Source organism: Macrosteles quadrilineatus, unplaced genomic scaffold, assembly GCF_028750875.1.
Source record: "Macrosteles quadrilineatus isolate MER2022 unplaced genomic scaffold, UCM_ALF_1.0 Scaffold_6__1_contigs__length_79288215, whole genome shotgun sequence".
NCBI classification, from domain to species: Eukaryota; Metazoa; Arthropoda; class Insecta; order Hemiptera; family Cicadellidae; genus Macrosteles; species Macrosteles quadrilineatus.
This window is the reverse complement of record NW_026542599.1, coordinates 38,141,313-38,160,617: the sequence shown is the minus strand read 5'-3', so window position 1 is coordinate 38,160,617 and position 19,305 is coordinate 38,141,313. Positions and strand designations below refer to the sequence as shown.

At 35.9% G+C, this 19,305-nt stretch overlaps 1 protein-coding gene across 1 annotated transcript; it reads right to left on the bottom strand.

Annotated features, from left to right (window-relative positions):
• Nucleotides 1–265: 265 nt before the first annotated feature.
• LOC128997236 (protein misato homolog 1) lies at nt 266–15,927 on the bottom strand. Its single transcript, XM_054422848.1, has 10 exons — nt 15,735–15,927; nt 8,896–8,976; nt 7,950–8,084; nt 7,238–7,328; nt 6,048–6,298; nt 4,920–5,074; nt 4,490–4,619; nt 3,671–3,972; nt 1,692–1,915; nt 266–1,356 (listed from the first exon to the last, which is right to left on the bottom strand). The coding sequence occupies exons 1-10, from the start codon at nt 15,813–15,815 to the stop codon at nt 1,148–1,150; spliced, it is 1,659 nt and encodes a 552-aa protein (XP_054278823.1). The 5' UTR covers nt 15,816–15,927; the 3' UTR covers nt 266–1,147.
• Nucleotides 15,928–19,305: the final 3,378 nt, after the last annotated feature.

The window sequence follows — 19,305 nt, the reverse complement described above, 5'->3', positions numbered from 1 at the left end:
TATATCTGATTTTTAAAATAAGTGTAATGAAAAAGACAAAATGAAAATGATAAAGAAAATGAGACAGATAAAATAAATAATTATTTAGGGTACACAAGTTCTACTACAGAATGAATAAAAATAATATTGAATATTTCTTTAATCTAAATTTGTAAAAAGGATGGCAACTAAAAAACCCAATCACAATTTTTTATTAAATTAATTTATTTTTTAATTTACAATTTATAAAAACATATAAAATTAACAATTATTGTTCTGTTCAAGATTCTAAAAATATAAATAATCTAAAAATATACATATCCTTATAAGTTTATTTCAAACGTACGCCTTATAACATCTTATGAAAAGGTAACCTATAGGCAAAATGTGTCAAGCTATGGCTTACTCAAGTGTTGAAAAATACAGGCATTGAGTTTATATAGCTTAAGAATTTATCAAAATTGTTGGTAGGAAAAAAACTACTACCATATTAATGAGTATTTTTTGTGAACTATTTTAAAATCAAAGTGAGTATTTGATTTTAGTTTTAACTATTGAATGTAATATGACCAACTATGTATTTATTATAACTAAAGGTCGTCCGGTGGTCAAAAACTCATCCTTCTCTATTTTCCCTCCACGCTGAAAATAAAACATATGATTGGAATTTCTTTCATTTGTTTTGATTTTCTGATTATATTTTGTTGTTATTTTGTCACCCCATAAGACCTATGCTAATTTTATTTTATTTAAATTAATTTTTTGTGCCTATTTTTATATATTTAAAAAATCAGCAAAGTCAAAAACACATAGACATGATTTTTTTGTGTCTTTTTACAAATAATGTTTACCAAGGCCCAAGATATTTTGCGTGTAGAAAAATTTAAGATGTTTTGGCATCTACAGGCATTACTCAATGGAACTTGACAAATGTACCGGTACCACGAATGTCATAAAAATACCAGTGCTTTTGTGACTACAAAAACTGATTTATTGGAGGCAGTCTGACAATCATAGCTACATGCCCAGGAATAAGGTGAGCTGGCAATGACGGATGAGACTTTAGTCAGGAACTCTTACCAATACTAACTTGAAAAAATTGGCAACCAACACATCATTAAAAATAAAATTTTTACACTGGAATTTAAGGAGAATACAAGTTTACAGCTTAGAAGTCCATACGGTCCGAGTAACATTCGCTAAGGCACAATAAACTTTCCAGCGATTCTCCGAGTTCCGTGGTTTCCAGCCCGGAGGAAGCAAACTGATGGAGAGTTCTAATGTTGATCTTCTTTGCTTCACTGACTAACGACTCTAGTAGAGATCCTAGCTCAGGACTAGTGTGTAGCCCAGCCAACACTGATACTTCATTGACACCTATGACAGAGGAACAATTAGTTGACAAACTATGTCACAGGTTGCATTGTGTTTTTTCCTTACACAATTATTGTTGTGTTGTTGTTTACCTGATCTTGATCTTTATCACAGTATGAGATTTATGAGTTTGTCCGCTCCATTACATTACGTTGGCCAAGTAGGATCAACTAATCACACCTTGGGCACCACTTCCCGTTGTCTCTTTAATTTTTGTATTGATTTGAATTTTTTATAATGGTTTCAGTTAACCCGGGTTTGGTTTAATGACACCAGTGCAGTAAAAAGGGTTTGACTGTACATAATTTCTGATTAACTGTGACTGTTTTCAAGCTTACCATACTGCGGAGGTCTCGGTCTCGTATCCAAGTAGCCTTTTGAGGTTAGATTCTTGCTGAAAATGTGAGGGAATGGAGCTGTAGTCTTGAGTGCCGAGTCGTAAGTGGCCACGTTTATCTCGCTTGACGAGTGTCTTATGAACGACATGAATGTTTTGAGTAGTTGTGCTCGAGTGCGACATGAGTATGCAGGGTTGGAGCTTTCCATCGTCCGGTGTTTGTCCCTAAGAAGAAACGGATATAAGTTCTCAACATTTTCAGCAGCTGTAGAAAATAACAGTTTTAGGTTCATAATAACAGCAGTAAAATATATGAAAAAAATATGGTTAACAATATTTATTTTACCATTTTCAACCGAACACAATACAACCAGTCGACTCCTGGATCAAATTCCTGGTTTGTCAAAGAATAAATCTTTGTAAATATTACAAAAAAAATATATATACTACATTCATCCCTTTGAGCTTTAACAGTGGATATTTCGGTTGTAAAACCAGACCTCCGCTTATAGCTATTCTAATACAACTTGACAAAAACATGTGAAAGCTGTAAGTGATGGTGTTGTGAGTGTTGCGACTTGGGAGTCAAGTTTAGAACTAATATGATTGGGCATATGATTAACTTATGTTATCAGTGTGGTAGGTTGTTACGACTGATGTCACTTTAGTCAGGAGACAGCACTGTACATTGAGGGTTTGTTGTGCAACTCATGACGTGGTATAAAAGGCGGGGACACAATGAACGCTGGACAGTCCAAGTGCAAGTTGGCAGGTTGGGTGAATTCTTTGTTGTACATCAAATCAGGCATTTAACTACTTTTGGAGACCCTTAGGCATACTCATTTGTATCTACTGACAACTTATTTTTCAATAGTTTTTAATTATGGTCATAAGATGAGGGAAATATAAAAATAGAGAGAATTAAATCCCTAGGCCTATATTGCTTAAATATTTTTTAATTCGTCAACGTTTATTTATTTTTCATTGCCATAATGAAACATATAAATGCAAATAAAATGTGTAAATTTTGACCAATTAGTGAGAAATTTTGAATAAAATAAGAAGAAATTTAAGAGATACTACAATATCACATTGTTATACATGTATTTGTAATATTAGGCTAAATAAAATTACTTGTTACAATTGGGCTTCCTAGACCTCTTTCAGCTGAGTGACAGTAATTAAGGACTGGCCGCCGCACTGTTGAACAAAACCCTGCTTAGGACCCAGATCATTTGGGAGAAACCACGGTCATTGTTATTGGCATATTTATAATATTAAATTAAAAATTACTTGTTACAATTAGGCTCCTTAATACCCTTTAGTGTGAACTTGTGACGTTTAGGCTATAATATTGGTGATTATTGTCCATTGTTTGACTGTTACGACAAAACCGTTCGTGTAGGAAACGAGAACTGAACCCCTTAATTTAACCAGAGGAGACAATTTACCGTAAACCACAGGCCCAAAAAGCCAGCTTTGATGATTACTAATTTTAATTGAAACATTTTAACTACAGAAATAGTATTGTCAATTGAATATATTCAATAATTAACTAATCAACTGGACTACTAATTAACTACTAAATACTACTAATTAACTGGAAACAACGTGAACTAAGGATTGACCAAGATATCGACATTAAAAGGTGACAACAGAAATTACATTTAAGTAGTTGAAAGGTGATATCTGAAACGGATTATTTACTGAAATAAATTAGTCTAACACCATACCTCACAAGGGGCCTTACCCGGGCCATTTAACTAGCCTATATTGTGGAGGCTGAGCTCCACAAACTCAGTCGAATGACGGTAATAAAGGACTGGTCGCAACACTGGTGAAAAATACCCTTTGTTTGCCATAGGCTCTCCAGAACTATAGAGTATGGGGGACAAAAAATTTCATACTTGAGTTTAAATACACAGTTGCGTCCTCATCTACAAAAATATGATTACAACCAGTTAAAAATGCAACACTCACTTCATAAGCTTGTCTTCCGACACACCTCGCAACACCAGTGATTGTTGACTCTCTGTTACGTCACTTAGAGGAGTGAGAGGGTGACAGAGAGGTCCTTCCCATGCCTCCAATGTCTCCAGCAGTGAGCCGTCCGTGTGAAGGGCAAAGGGGAGGGAGACGCTGAGCGCGGTGGCTTTGCGACCGTACGCAGCCACTCTGGTGGTCAGGTCGCCTAACCGCTCGGACCTACGTGTGCGGTAGAGTAGAGACACAGTGTCTAGCGCTGCAGCTACCAGGGCAGACGAATGGTACATCAAGTCTGCCTGCGGGAATATTCAGTATTAAAATAAAATCTTAGGAAGGTATCCTGTTTTTTTGTCCCTCCTTCCCTTTGTAAGAAGCTAGGCTCTGGCAAGGTTCCGTTTTCAAAATACTTCAGGCTAGGCATAGAGGTTTGGTGTATTGGGAATACAAATTTCAAATTGTATATATCAGTGCTTGATTCTTAAATACTGTATATGATGATAAAATAGACTGGACTGAACTAAAAGTGAAAGTATGCCAAGTGACTGAGCACCTACACTCATGTACTAATAGCCAACAATATAAAAGGCATTCTGTCTCTTCTACACTGCAGTCTACTAAATCTACTTTTAAAAATGGGAACACTTGGAGGGAAAATAAAATTCAATTGATATTGATTTTAAAAATTTTGTTTTTATAAATAATTTGAAATAACTTGTACACAAAAGACAACTTATCTTTGATAGTTGTAACTTTTGGAGTAGTGAATTATCTGTTTGGAATAACTTATTTTTTTACAAATCTAAAATTGCTTACCTTATAATTGAGATGAGGCATAGTGACTGGATGTCCTAAATCCCTCCAAGCCCCAGTAGACCCACTGACTGGAGTGAACAAACTCGATAGCTCAGATAAACTGGACAATGCTAGGGCCTGATTCAAAATTCTGAAACAGTCAATGGAAATTCAGTTAACACTCCTTGATGAAGGGTGTTTGATTACCGTAAATGTTTCATCACAACAGGCCTACTGGTATTTAGGAGCAAAGAAAAGAAAACTTCCAAAGACTTATTGTATACAGCTGGACCATTGAGCATTCAATTTAATAGGTTTGGAATTTTTTACGAAACTGAAGAGTTTATTGCACACAAGCTTTTTGATAAAGCTTAAATCTTCCTTACTGAATCTTGTGGGCCTGAATATAGTAATAGCCTAATTTGTTATGTTTCTAGTCTAATATTCTCACCTGACAGAGTCTTGCTTGGTCGTAGTTTGATTGCTGGGTGGTTGACAGGCGACACAGAACACAGGTTTGGAAGGATATTCGTCCCTCAGGTGCTGTAGAACTCCACAAGATAAACCAGCAAAGCCATTGTAGCTGTCCAGCAACATTTGGTAACCCTGAAATCACACAGTTAAGACAGTGACATTTTGAGAACGCATTTCAAACATTTTTATCCAATGGATCTGTTTATATACATACTGTCGTAACTTAGCCGTTACAACACAAAAGTGGACAAAGTAATAAGAGAACCACTTACGATCATTGGTGGACATAGAAGAAGGAGCCGTGACGAAGCATCCCACTTCAGGGCTGAGTGCACAGTGCAGCCCGCAAAAATAACTCTTCTGTTACTAATAATTTATAACCAACTCTACTGCTCATATGAAATTGTAATTACTAAATAAAAATACTTAAGCCATTGAATGATCTGGTGTCTGTCAGGCGACCAAGGTTTAGGTTTAGAACCTACGGGTTCATTTTCAAGATTATTACCAAGTAATACTAAAAACAACGTAGCGCAACGTAACGTTGTGTATTGTTTTTTACCATCGTGATGGAAAATGTCCGCTATAAACCTTTGAACAAAGAATTACCAAGTAGTTGAAAAAATCCTCTCCATCACTGGAGCAATGAAGAGGAGTCACAGACACAATCAATTTTTCAAAACTGTACTGAAAATTAATACTAATAGCGGACCCACACGTCGTGTAGCCAGTAGATGGTGAATTATGATTGTCACAGTATTACTATTTAGAAATATCGGTGTTATATGTTTCATGTTTGAAGTAAATTTCTGAACTAAATCTACACAGTATTTCCTATGGAAGAAGTCCCATGAAAGCGATATATCAAGTAGGCCTACATACGTTGTAAACCTTTTGTATGCTATTAACTGCCTGGGACTCTTAGGTCATTTGTTTTAATACCCATTCTTTCTTCCTTTATGTAAACTATAAAGTAAACAATAATCATTCCCACAGTAAGTAAATTTAACATAATCTTTTTCATCCTTTCATCTTTAAAAGTACAAAAACCTCAAACAATTAGGACATTCAACCTTCCATTTGTAGGTATTGCCTAGGTTCCTACCTGCAAATTATCTGTCTCCTCCATGTACAGGCGGATTCGGTCGGAAAACTCCTCGTTGAATCCCGGTACCGCCCACTGCGCTAGTCCTTGTGGCACTGTTTCAAAGGGGCTGGTCGTATCTCCATGGCGATACTCGTGTACCACGTTAACAGTTCGGGGATGAAGGTGTGGACGCAGAAAGTCTGGCCATGATTTCACTGAGTCATCAAGGTTGTAAAGTTTCGGCACTGCCAGTCCGCTCTCCTTCAGCCCTGTAGAGTTTTAAACTGAACAAATGAAACCAGCCAACAACACACAACAATAATGTGAAACGTTGTTGACTAAGAGAGTTGTACAAAGCCAACACACCAGGTTGTATTTTAAGGTGAGGATGAGTTGAATACTGAGTGTTGAATGAATGAAATCCATTGAATATTTTTGAAACCAAGCATGGCCCAAACCACCGTACCTAACCAACGGGCACAACAATGGAAAAAATTTAGTCATAAAATGTGCATATACACTGTCTCACAAATATGGTAATATCTTTGTTGTTTATAAACAGATTTTTACGATTGACGTAGGCTGTCATTGAATCAGTCATTAAATTTTCTACATACGTATACTCGTATACTCCTTAAAACTTTAAATAGACACCATTTTGGATTGGCACAATTTAGATCTGATACTTTGTGCTAATATTTGCCCTATTTGTCACTAGTTTTGTACTGAGATTGAAGTCAATTGTTTTAGTGGTTCAGAATTGAGATAGAAACTAAAGATTACCACAACAGATTACCAATACTGTAATTACGTTTGATCCAAGCTAACTTTAAATTATATGGATACTCCGTCATACTAATAATAATTTAATGGTTTGGTCATCAGGCTTCTTAAAAAAAGTTAGATGTGACTACGCATACACGTGCCATGTACTGGTCGGCCGTAAATACGATAATTTCGTACAATAATTTACTTCCATTTTATATGTTTTAAATTTATTGTTTGTTTTTATGTGTTCACCAACGACCTCAACTTAAGTGAAATGATATTTTTTTTAAGAAGCCTGATGGTGAGATTTTGTTCTTAAAACCGGTACCTTAGATGGCAGTAGGATTACTGTCGTACAAGGTAACTTAAACCATTTAATTCTACAAGTTATCCTGGACCACTCAGCACAATAATAATAATTTTATAAACTATCATCATACCATTAGGAAGTGTGGCAGCCGACGTTTCTGCCTGTTCCAAATCTAGCTGAAACTCGTTTTTTGGTTCACTTGACTCACTGGTAATCTCCACCTTACAGTAGGAAAACACTATTAAAACACAAACAAATTAACAATAATTACCGTACTCATAAAAAATCAGTAAGGTCTACACTCTTAACTGTTTAAGAGGGAGATGATGAGGCCGGGCTGCAGTAGCAACGCTCTTTAAAGTGCATGGGCTTAAATCACTTAACCTACTTTATAAAATTAATTGCATGCTATCAATTGTAGGCTCAATCATTTACACACTGTTGGGTAAAATTTGGTTTTTCCAATTGTTGAATCTAAATATAAAATTTCACAATTACTTTTGAAAACATTGTGCATGGCTTAAAATAAAAACCAATTTTTATACTGAATCAATAATTTAGTATGCTGAAGCGTTGTTGTGCGCCAATTGTCTACAGAGGAATTATAAAAAAAATGTACTTTTGAAACAGTTTAGCGTTAGTCTTGAGAATAATGACTAAGCTATTAGCATTTCACTCAAAACACACTCATTTCCTTCCCTGTAGCAGCAAACCTAAGTAACATAATTTAATTTTTATAGGGAATGAATCTGACATGTTAAAGGAAATATTTGAGTAAACATCTTATCAGACAAATGGAAAGTTGCTTAGTCTGCAGGTTTCTGAGGCGGGGGAATACTTACACAGTCCGGGGGCCACAAAGGCAAGTTGCGGTCAGGTCTGGGAGGAGGTTCGTATAGTGAACCACACTCAGGGAGAGCTCCCAGAGATCCTTTGAGATCCACCAGCAACAATCTTGGAGTGTACGTAACCTCACGCTGCACATACATAGTCAAACATTACCTCCTCATGTCCAGGGATAGAACCCCACATTCTCATGTTGAAGTTTTAACAAGTTTAAGAATTAAAATGATCATAGTTGAAATCAGCCACCGACAGAGTGTTTGACCGCAGCACCAATGGGAATGTTGGTTATAATTTGATACCATGAATAGTAGTATCTGACAAAAAGTGTCAGTAGCCACAAACTTAAAACCATTCCAGTGTAGATAACATTGTATAAATTCTGCTGAATAGGTGACTGGGTGAGTCATATCTGTCATGGCTGTGTGTATTCTGTACAATTTGTCTGCTACATATTTAACAAGCTCAAATGTGATTTGAAATTATTTCGTAAGTAAGAACTAAGAAGTAAGAACAGACTTAGAGAATTTAGACATAATTTTAGACTATAGCACACTCTGTAATTGTATCATTAGTAACTGCTGTCCATATGGATGTATTTATAATGTACCGTAGGCCTACATAAAATAATGTCACAGTACTTGAAACTGAAACACAACTAAAATGCTTAAGACAATTTAAAGCGTTGCACAAAAACAGCAAAATAACATTTTTAATACTTTGCTTAATATTTTTTATTAGGTACAATTTTATCAAAAGAATTTGAGTTATTAACTTAAATCCAAGCTTTTTGGCTACACCTGCAAAAAAGTAGGTAATGAACCCAGAAAAATATATTTTTAGCAAATCTTCTCACAGATTCCTCAGTTGATTTGTATCTGTAAATCATAGCTGATTGCTGACAATACAAGTATTTTTAATTAATAGTAGACACTATAAACTCACCCTTTGTGTCTGGCCTTCTCTAAACAACACATCATTATTTATTTCTGACTGTGAATCTTGGTCAAAAATGAATCCACCTTCCTGAAAAACAACAACAAATTTATCATTATGAAAGACATATTCATCAGATCTAGGGATCTTAAAACTGAAACTGAATCTTTAAAATGTTTCTAGTTGTTGGCAAAGGCAGATAGTAATCACAGGTTGCATAAAGTGTAGGTTGCAAGAATTTTTTTGATTGTTATTCCGTTGTTTATCCCAGGCAAATTAGATGTATGCCCCTTGAAAAATTGTTTAAAGCTGGATAGTGTTTTAATACCTTCAGGAGGTCCCAAATAATGGTCCTCTGAGTTTGCGACAGAAGTCTGAATTTTTGGGAGTCAAAAACTATTAATATTTGTACTTTTTCAGTTGTTCACCAAGTCTATAACTCTTAAACGATGCATCCTACGGAAATGTTTGTTGTTTTGTCTTAATGTGAAGTTAATTATGCATCTATTGGTGTTAAATAATGTTAAAATCAGCCAAGCCATTTAGCCACAGTAGCTTTGCAGCAAGATAGTAGCTTTGACCAAGATGGCTAAAACGATGATTCTTTGTCCCGTTTACAGCTTACAACTCCTAAACAACGCATGCTTCTGAAAAATATACAGGTCTGTATGTAGTTTGAAGAACATAAAGTTTTGCGTAGAATGATTTTTAAATCATCAAGATCGGTTCAGCCACTAAACCACAATTAATTGTTAAATTTGAGTTATTTCTTCAACTTTGGTTTGGCAGCTTGGCCAAAACGTTGATTTTGCCCCTTAAATGGATTACCGGTATGAATTAATTAACTGTATTAGATAGTGTTTTATTCTATGGTAATCATCCAGAGGTTTACCCTAGAAGGAGTGAAGATAGACCTTCAATGTAATTTTAAGTCTATATTGAAATCTGCGGTTCCAGAAATTCTAGGATTCGTCAATATAACCTCCTTTTTAATCGATACATCCATGGACACTTCAAAATTATGATATGCGAAAAATGTAAATAACTTCTTGATCAGCATTGTACGTGTTATTAAATTTACGGAAAGTAAATGAAAGTGTCTTATAACACTTAAAACATATATTTACGCTTATACTATTATTCACAAAATGGTACATATACAAAAAAGATGGTAAGTGGTGATCGATTTCGATTGGACACTCCAATCATCATCAGACCCAATAGGGGAATGACAAGAATCTTGAATGGCGTCCCTACTTACCCTATTGGCTACCGGAAGCACCGGCCAATACATTTTTATAAGTACCCTACAACTGGAATAGGAAATATACTTGTTCATTAATAAACTTATTTCAATTTTTACATTTTTCCTTATAAATAAATTGTTGCTGCTGTTGTTGTTGTTGAGTTGTTGATGGAATTCTCTTTTTGCAAGATCGAGTTGTCATTCCACAGAGCCTTATAAGTTCAATTTTGAGAGAACTTCACACAACACATATCAGTCAGTATAATATAATGAAACAACTTACAAGGCGGTATGTGTAGCCTACTTAGAAGGGATGAACCATGACATAGAAGACCTATTTAAAAAGATCTTGTGAAATATGTGCTAAGCTCCGTAACAACCACCCGAAGGTTGATAGTACACCCGTGGGATTAGCCTCACTCTAATTGGAAACCTCTAAATATAGACTATGCAGTTCCTTTTAAAGGTCATCATTTTCTAGTTGTTATTGATGCCAAGTCAAAATTAGCAGAATCCCGAGTCATCAGATATTCTCCTACAACTGAAACAACACACACTTCAAGAAGTATTTTCATTCCATGGTTACCCCAATTCATTGGTCATAGATTTATAATTCATCAATTTTCAAAAGCGATGTATTCAAATAATTCTGCATTGATCATGGTATTAACCGAAAATTCATTGCCCCAAGTCATCCAGCTACAAATGGATTACCCAAAAGAAAAGTTCAAACTGTGAAGAAACGTTTAAAATCAATGACAAGTGAAAAGGCCACCAAGTTAGAAAAGGTCAGGAAAATGCTTCTACGCTACAGAGCTACACCACTTGCATGTCGGATAAGCTCAGGAGAGCTTTATTTGCACAGAAGATTAAGAATATCTAGAGCTGGATGCCATATTTCCTATTCCAAAGAAGGGAAAAAAAGAAGTTAGGCTGACAAACCATGTAAGATTGATGAGAGTAGGAGGTAGAGCCCAAGTTCGTCTCTTTACTCTGAAAATGCCAAGATCTAGAAATGTGGAACCATCAAATCTAAACTGGGCTCTCAGCATTACATGGTAAAGCTTGACTCTTTATCAGAAGGCATATCAATCAACTCGAATAAGAACGAGAGTACCGCCTAAAATGACAAATCAACGGGGAGAAGATAATCAAAGACGTCCCACTAATCAACAGTCAGAAAATAAAGACCTAGGCCTAGGTTAAATATTCCAGGGGTACCAGCATTACAACGTTCTACAATCAGTGGTTCTACCATTGTGAGTCATAGGCTACAACGATGTACCACAACTGGCCAAATACCAGTAGGTGGAGGCTCAACATCCTGAATGTGACATCCAGATTCCTGATGAAGTTGAGTCACCTCAGTTACGTAGATCAACACATGTTCGACAACCGCCAAGTTACCTTGAGGCTTATGTGTGAGCTCGAACTTATCTGGGGAAGATTGTTATAATTTCTAATCTAGACTACCGGTACATAATATTAAGAAAAAATATTTTAGGAAAAAATTAAGAACTTTGTTATCACACCTTATTTTTTCCCCTTGTTAAAGCATTAAGTATTTTTATTGTTTTTTTGTTGCATGTGTTTTTTTTATCGGTTCAAAGAAAGTCGCTCCATGACATTTTTTTAAGCTTAGGTATATTCCATAATTTTTTATTGTAGGCTAATTGTGTATATTGTTATCAACAGTAAAGACTCTGCCAGTAACAACATTGTACAATTACATGTACAAAGGTTTCCTTGCACGTGCGTGTGATCAAGAGGATGTGTCATCTACTCTAACCTAACCCAACCGTTAAAGTATTACCGGTATTGAAAAAAATAGAGTTGTGGGCACTTAACAGATTTTGACCGATTAATATTTAATTTGGTTTAGGCCTACCCAAAAATGGGTAATTTTTGGCACTTTGCTATTATTTACGACTTTTCAAACCTGATTTTCTGGGTACGGGTAGGTACCGGTAGGTAATTAAAAATGGCGAAGAAAAAAGTGTTTGAAATGGCCTAAAAGAATAATAAGAAAAACACATAGAAAGTAAAAAAAGTTAATTTGCAAGCACCAAAAATCTTTGATTTCTAGCGCTTTTTGCAATGTTCAAACGCAATTTTTTGGGTGAAATAACTTTGGACTCTTTTATGCACGGCGTTTTCCGTCCGGCGGAATCTATCAGAATCTATTGGGTTACCCGTCGGTGAGTGTTTTAACATTGGTTCAAATGGGACCCTTTTATGCGGAATCTCCGTCGCGTTTCAGCATTCCTTCGGGAGCCGGCGGAGGACCTACACTCCGCTGAGTTTGGGCATTTTGACAGAGCGTTTTTTTACATAGGTTCAAATGGAACCCTTTTATGCAACTGCGTTTTCCCTCGGGTGGAATGCAGCGCTGCCAACCTACCCCACGCTCTGTCATCCACAGTACCCTATTGAACAAAATCACCTAGAATCATTGTAAAGAGATTAAGTTATCATTATTCATTGTTACGGATTGAAAAGTACAAATAAAGAGATGTAGGTAATTGGGAAAAAAATTACTGCGTGAGAATTAAGTTATATTTTTGTTTAAATCCGTGGAATAATACAAACTTACTGTTTTGAAGGAATAAATAATACTTACGACTTTTGTATTCCCAGGACTGACATGGGAATTTTTGTATCAAAGGTAGGCCACCTATCACCTGGGATTGAAATGGGATTTTTTGTATCAAAGGCAATCAGCATCACATTGGCAACCCTGCACAGTACTGCCAACACTTTCGTTGCTTGCTGCCAACCTACCCCACCCTTACAGTTACCAAACAAGGATCCAACTTGGGTCACTGACGATGGCAAAATGAACAAAGTTGGCAGCACTGACACTCCCCACCATGGGTATCAGCGGATTTTGCTCGGCAGAGAAACTGCATAAAAGGGACATCGATTGTGCCCGACGATTTCGCCCGACCGAAAACGTTGTGCATATAAGACATAAGACATAAGACATATTTTATTTACACAATACGTTCTTTATAAAGTAGGCTACATTTCATACATAAGAACAGGTGTTTCGTCATAGTGATGTATTATATAGTAAAATTAATAGTTAAAATAATTAAAATAAACTCATGTAGGATATCAGAGAATTTTTATCTACATTATAGGGTTCTCCAAAAATTCGTCAAGTGAATAGTAGGCTTTCTCAATTATTTTATCTTTTATTTTATCTTTGAATTGAGTAGCATTTAAATTTTTAAGATACAGGGGTAATTCATTGTACAATCTAAGTCCCATATATTGAGGGCTGTTCCTAAAAGTCGTCAATTTGTGATGTGGTAATCTGAAATTATATTTATTCCTTGTATTATAATTATGTGTAAATTTGACTGCATCTGACAAATTTTCCTTAGTGTTATGTATCCAATTTAGAATTTCATTTATGTATAATCCAAAAATGGTGTGAATTCTAAGATTTTTAAACAGGTTTTTACATGATTTTCTCCTTCTTGATTTGGTTAAGATTCTAATAATTTTTTTCTGTAAAATTAGTAGGGATTTGACTTCTGTTGACACTCCCCACAGTATGATTCCATACCTCAAGATGGATTCAACGTATCCATAGTAAACTGTGATACATGTATCCTGAGGTACACAGTTTATCAGGTGAAAGAAAGCAAAAGAAATAGATCTTAGTTTGCCTTTCATCTTATCTATGTGAATCTTCCAATTAATATGAGTATCAAGCAATACACCCAAAAATCTATGAGATTCTACTAAATTTGGAATTTTATCAAGAATTACATTGTTTTTTAAAGAAAATTTAATTATATGAGTTTTGTCAATATTCAGCTTTAAACCATTATCTGTAAACCAATTTTTCATACAATCCAAAGTGTTTTCTATTGATACAATTAAGTTATTTACTGAATCCTCTTTTATGATTGCTGTTGTATCATCAGCAAATAAGATTAAATCTCTGCCAATAGCTTTTGGAAGGTCATTAATAAAGATCAGGAAAAACAGAGGGCCCAATATTGACCCTTGAGGTACACCATAATTAGATAAATTCCAGTTTGACATATGTTTCACACCGTTTTTGGTCACTATTGTTCTATACTTTCTGTTCTGTAAATAAGAGTCTAATAAAGAAAAACTTTTACCCTTTATACCGTAGTCTTTTAATTTAGAAAGCAAAATTGAATGATCCACACAGTCAAAGGCCTTAGACAGGTCACAGAAAACACCAGCAGTAGTTTCAGACCTGTCCAAAGCCTCTGTAACATCATTGATAAATTCAATCAGTGCACTGTTGGTGCTGAATGTCTTTCTAAACCCAAACTGTTTTTCATAAAACAAATCATTGCTGTTAAAATAGTTTACTAGCCGGAAATTGATAACTTTTTCAAATATCTTTGAAAAATTACTTAAAACAGATATTGGGCGGTAGTTATTTATATCGGTTCTAGCCCCTTTTTTGTATATCGGAGTAATATGAGAGTATTTCAATTTTTCCGGGAAAATACCACATTCAAAACATTTATTAATTATATCTGAGAGGGGTTCAGCAATTTTATTTGCTACTGCTTTGATGAGTGAAATGGGAACTTCATCCCAACCCACCGATGTCTTATTTTTCAAAGAAAATATTATTTTTAAAATTTCATTTTTGTTGGTTGGTTCAAAGTTGTACAGTGAACACCCCTTTATATCCACAGATATTTTCATATTTGGATGGACACCCTTTACAATAGGATTTGGCAAGTTTAAGCTATTAACAACATTTAAAAAAAAAAGAATTAAAAGTTTTGGCAACAACATTTTGGTCTTCAATTAATTCATTATTAGAGACTTTTAATGAAATATGATTGCCACAACTATCTTCTTTTCTAATGCCTAATTCGTTATTTACAACTTTCCACATAGCTTTTGGTTTATTTAATGCATTATTTATATATTTGCTGTTAGACCTTTTTTTAGAACTGTTTACAACTTTACGAAATATCTTTTTATAAGACTTTACATAGTTAAGAAAAATTGGGTCTGTACTGGTTTTGGCTTGCCAATGCAACTCATATAAAAGAGGCCTTAAGTTTAGCCGTTTCCCCAAAATTGCCAAGAGGAAAAAGTGTTTAATCTAGCCTAATTTTGGTAAACTTTACTTAGATAAGGTAAAAAGATTGCAATAAGTTAAGTTAGGTAGCCTAAGTTATAACAAGTTCAGTTTAAAACCGATGTGCTCGATTAGCCTATGCCGTAACCACGGAAGATGTTCTCCATCTTGCCGTGACCACACAAGATGTCAACGATTTTGCTGCAACCTCAGAAAAGTGTTAAAATAACGATTTGGCCGTGTCCATGACGATCGCAATATCACACACCATGACCACAAACTAAAACTAGGGCTTCTTAGTGCGAGTTCAAAATTCCTGCATAGTTCCTGAATCAATAAATTTACGCAAACTTCCCCGAATTTTCATTCTATGGGGTTACCCTGGTAGGGTCTCAAAGGGGGGGGGGCTCGAGCCCCCTTTGGACCATCATAAGTCTGAACCTAAAATTTAATCTAAGAGTTAAAATCTGGACTGCAATAAGTTAGGCCTAGGCCTAGGAGACACTAACTAACCTGACAATTCCACCAATGGGTTCCGATGAAATTTGCATAGTGACCAATTTGAAAGGAGATTATTTCACTTCCGGAGTACATTTAGTCAATAAAATAGTTTTCATCAACCAACTAAAAATAAGACTATTGTATTGTGGGGACTGGACCTGAAAGCTTTTTATTTATTTATTAACTTTGCTTGCAGACACTAACCTCTAAACCTCAACTTCGTATCGTAAATATTTTCAAATTTCAGTCTGATGATCTGAGCTGAGTGAGTGATCTCAAATCACTCGACACTGACTGATCTGACCTGACTCGACTCACTGACGAGTGAGGACTGAACTGAGACTGGACTGACTGACTGGTCTGGTCTGGTGGCTGGTCAGCGTCAGCAGAGTGAGACTGTGAGAGTAGCGGAAACGGAAACGAAAACAGGAATGAGGAAACTGCATGAAAGTATGAAAGTGCTGCTGAAATCCTCCTAGGCTGACACTTGACTTGACGATACCAAAGACAAATAAACGGTATCACCATTCTGACCAATTCTGACCACTGAGCTAAAATTATATCTGGAGGTAGCGCTGCCATGGCAGAAGTCTGTCAAAAGCGTGTCTCTGATTTTGTTAGGTTGGTATAGCAGCGAGTTTTCTTATCATAGCAATAACATGGCTTCTATAACTAGGTTGGTATAGCAGTGAGTCTTTTTATCCAATAACATGGCTCCTTATAAACTCACACCTCACGCAAACATGGCGGCTGGCGACACGCATTTTTGACTTTCAGTGCTACCTCCAGTTAAAATTATAGCTCAGTGATTCTGACACATACTTTCTGTCATTTTGTCAACAACCTTTATCATGTGTAAGAGGTAAGAGATTTGTAAAATTTTGTTCAGAATTTAAAGGAAACATACTAAATTTTTATCAAAATCGTTCAGGCCATTTTTGGGAAAATCCGATTTTTCCGTTATTTTATGGGGTTTTTATGGGAAAATAACATAATTTACAATAACCTTTGTACCGTAATTTTTACAGAAATGGGATTTGTACCATTTTGTTCAGAATATAAAGGACTATAACATACTAAATTTTTATCAAAATCGTTTGGGCCATTTTTGGGAAAATCCTATTTTTCCGTTATTTTATGGGGGTTTATGGGAAAATCCCCATTAAAAATCAAAATGTATAAAAAATGAAAAAAATCTATCAAAATTGTAAGGACCATAACATACTATGTTAAATCAAAACCAGATTTATTTCTAAAATCCTATGTTTTTTTTTTGTTTTATTGGGATTTTATGGGAAAATAACATAATTTACAAACAATAACTTTTGAACCTGAAAGTATGAAAGTGCTGCTGAGTGAGTGCTGACACTTGAGACGATACCAAAGACAAAAAGTGGGAGTTGATAAAAAAAAACTGTCCCGGCGTCGCGTCGTTGTCCTGTCCTGGGTCCTGTTCGCACAATTTGTTTTTCAGGATTAATTTCGCCAACAGTGTCATTTAGAGGCTTCTGATGGACTATAAAGGCCCGTTCACACGGGGCGAGTTTACAAGCTACACGCCAGCGTGTAAGAAGCCGGCGAGTTGGCGAGTGTGCTTGTATTCGTTCACACGGAGCTTGTCCACTCGCCAACTCACAGACGTGTAGAAAGACGCCGGCGAGTCAGCGAGTGCGCTTGTAGTCGTTCACACGATGCTTTTTCCACTCGCTCAGTAGCTGGCTTGTACCAAATCCTCCAACATCTTTGAGTAACAAGCGCACAAGCACAAGCAACTGTGTTCACACTGGGCTACTTTACACGCCTACTCGCTCAAAAGCTGGCGAGTTGGCGTGTAAAGTAGTGGCAGCGTCAACTTTTTCCAGAGCTTTTTTACAAGCAGCTTTTGAGCGAGTACGTCGTTCACACTGAGCTATTTTACTAGCTGCGTGTAAAAAAGCCGGCGTAAACTGCTTGTAAACTCGCCCCGTGTGAACGGGGCTTAACGAAGGTTTAGTAAGTGAAAAATTATTTTTGTTCATAGAATAAAATTAGAAATGCCTCAAATTTAATTTTATATTTTTTATTATGAAATTAAACCGTCATAACCTAACCAAACCAACCAAACGTGCTGACAATGAAAAAATTTAATGAAGGTTTTTATCGAAAAAAATAGTTCTGTTCATAAAATAAAATTATAAATGCCTCAAATCCTATTTTTTATTCTAAAATTTAACTATCATAACCTAACCAAACTAACCAGACTTGCTAATAATGAAAAATCAAATGAAGGCTTAACAGAAAAAAATATTTCTGTTCATAAAATAAAACTATAAATGGGTCAAATTCAATTTCATAATGTTTTAATTATAAAATTAAACCGTCCTAACCTAACCAAACCAACCAAACTTGTTGATAATGAAAAAAATCCAGTACAAAAAATAGTGCTACAGATGGCATTCGAACCGCAAGGCTCCAACCTTGGACCAGTATTGTTTCTGATCTATGTCAACGATTTACACGACTCTTTATCTGAAGGGAAAGTGTGGCTCTTTGCTGATGATGTGAGTCACTTAGTTCAGGACAGTGACCTGGGTAGGCTAAGAGACAAGGCACAAACTGGCCTAAATGAAATGAGCGGATGGTGTAAAGAAAACGATCTTATACTAAATAGGAGTAAAACTAAGGCTATACAATTCTACAACCGTAAGAAGCCTGAAAGCACACCACTACTTCGCCTTGAGGCAGCTAGTATCGTTGTAGATAACTCTATTAAGTATCTTGGTCTGACAATAACCAGTGACTTAAAATGGCAGAACCAAGTAAACGCCACAGCAGCAAGACTGAAAGCTGTGTGTCACATGGTACGTAGGCTGCAATTGATAGTTGATCAAGCTGTACTGTTGAAAGTTTATTTTGGATGCTTCCATAGCATAATGAATTATGGTGTGATATTTTGGGGGAATAGTCCCTTGGCGGAGCGTATATTTTTGCTTCAAAAACGCATAGTAAGAACAATTGCGAGAGAACCCTACTTATCACATTGTAAACCAATCTTTATACAACTGAATATACTCACACTGCCTGCTCTGTTCATTCTTGAGTCTGCAGTGACAGTTAAAAGGAAGCCAGAACATTTTCAAAAAAATCAACAAATCCATAACTATTCAACGAGGCAGAAGGAAATGTTACATGTACCACAAGTTTCATCCAGTTTAGTGAGAGATGGACCAAGACCTACATGCATAAGAATTTACAATAAAATTCCAGCTGCCATAAGGGAAATTGAAGATGCGGAGAAGTTCAAATCCAAGTTTAAAGAATATTTAACGACTAGGCCTTACTACTCAGTAGAAGAGTTCTTAAATCAAGAATAGGCCAAAACTTTGACGACCATGGCACACCCGTGCTACTAATGGGATACCTACAAGTATCAAGTAACCCGGGACCTTCGGATCGTCAGCCCAGCACTCTATCCACTATACCACCGAGACCGTTGACATCAATCGTATCGTTGCTGTAATGATGTTCCCTCAGGCAATCAGAAGCCTCAAAATAATACTGTAGGCAACACTGATCCTGAAATAAAAATTCAGCGTCCTGCCCT

What these genes read in the sequence shown, in the direction of transcription:
- LOC128997236 (XM_054422848.1), bottom strand. Translation starts at nt 15,815, where the DNA reads ATGTACTCCGGAAGTGAAATAATCTCCTTTCAAATTGGTCACTATGCA. An exon ending in AGGAGACAGATAATTTGCAG is followed by an intron (nt 5,075 to 6,047) that starts GTAGGAACCTAG and finishes GTGTGATTTCAG; the next exon opens with GGTTACCAAATGTTGCTGGA. An exon ending in ACCAAGCAAGACTCTGTCAG is followed by an intron (nt 4,620 to 4,919) that starts GTGAGAATATTA and finishes TGACTGTTTCAG; the next exon opens with AATTTTGAATCAGGCCCTAG.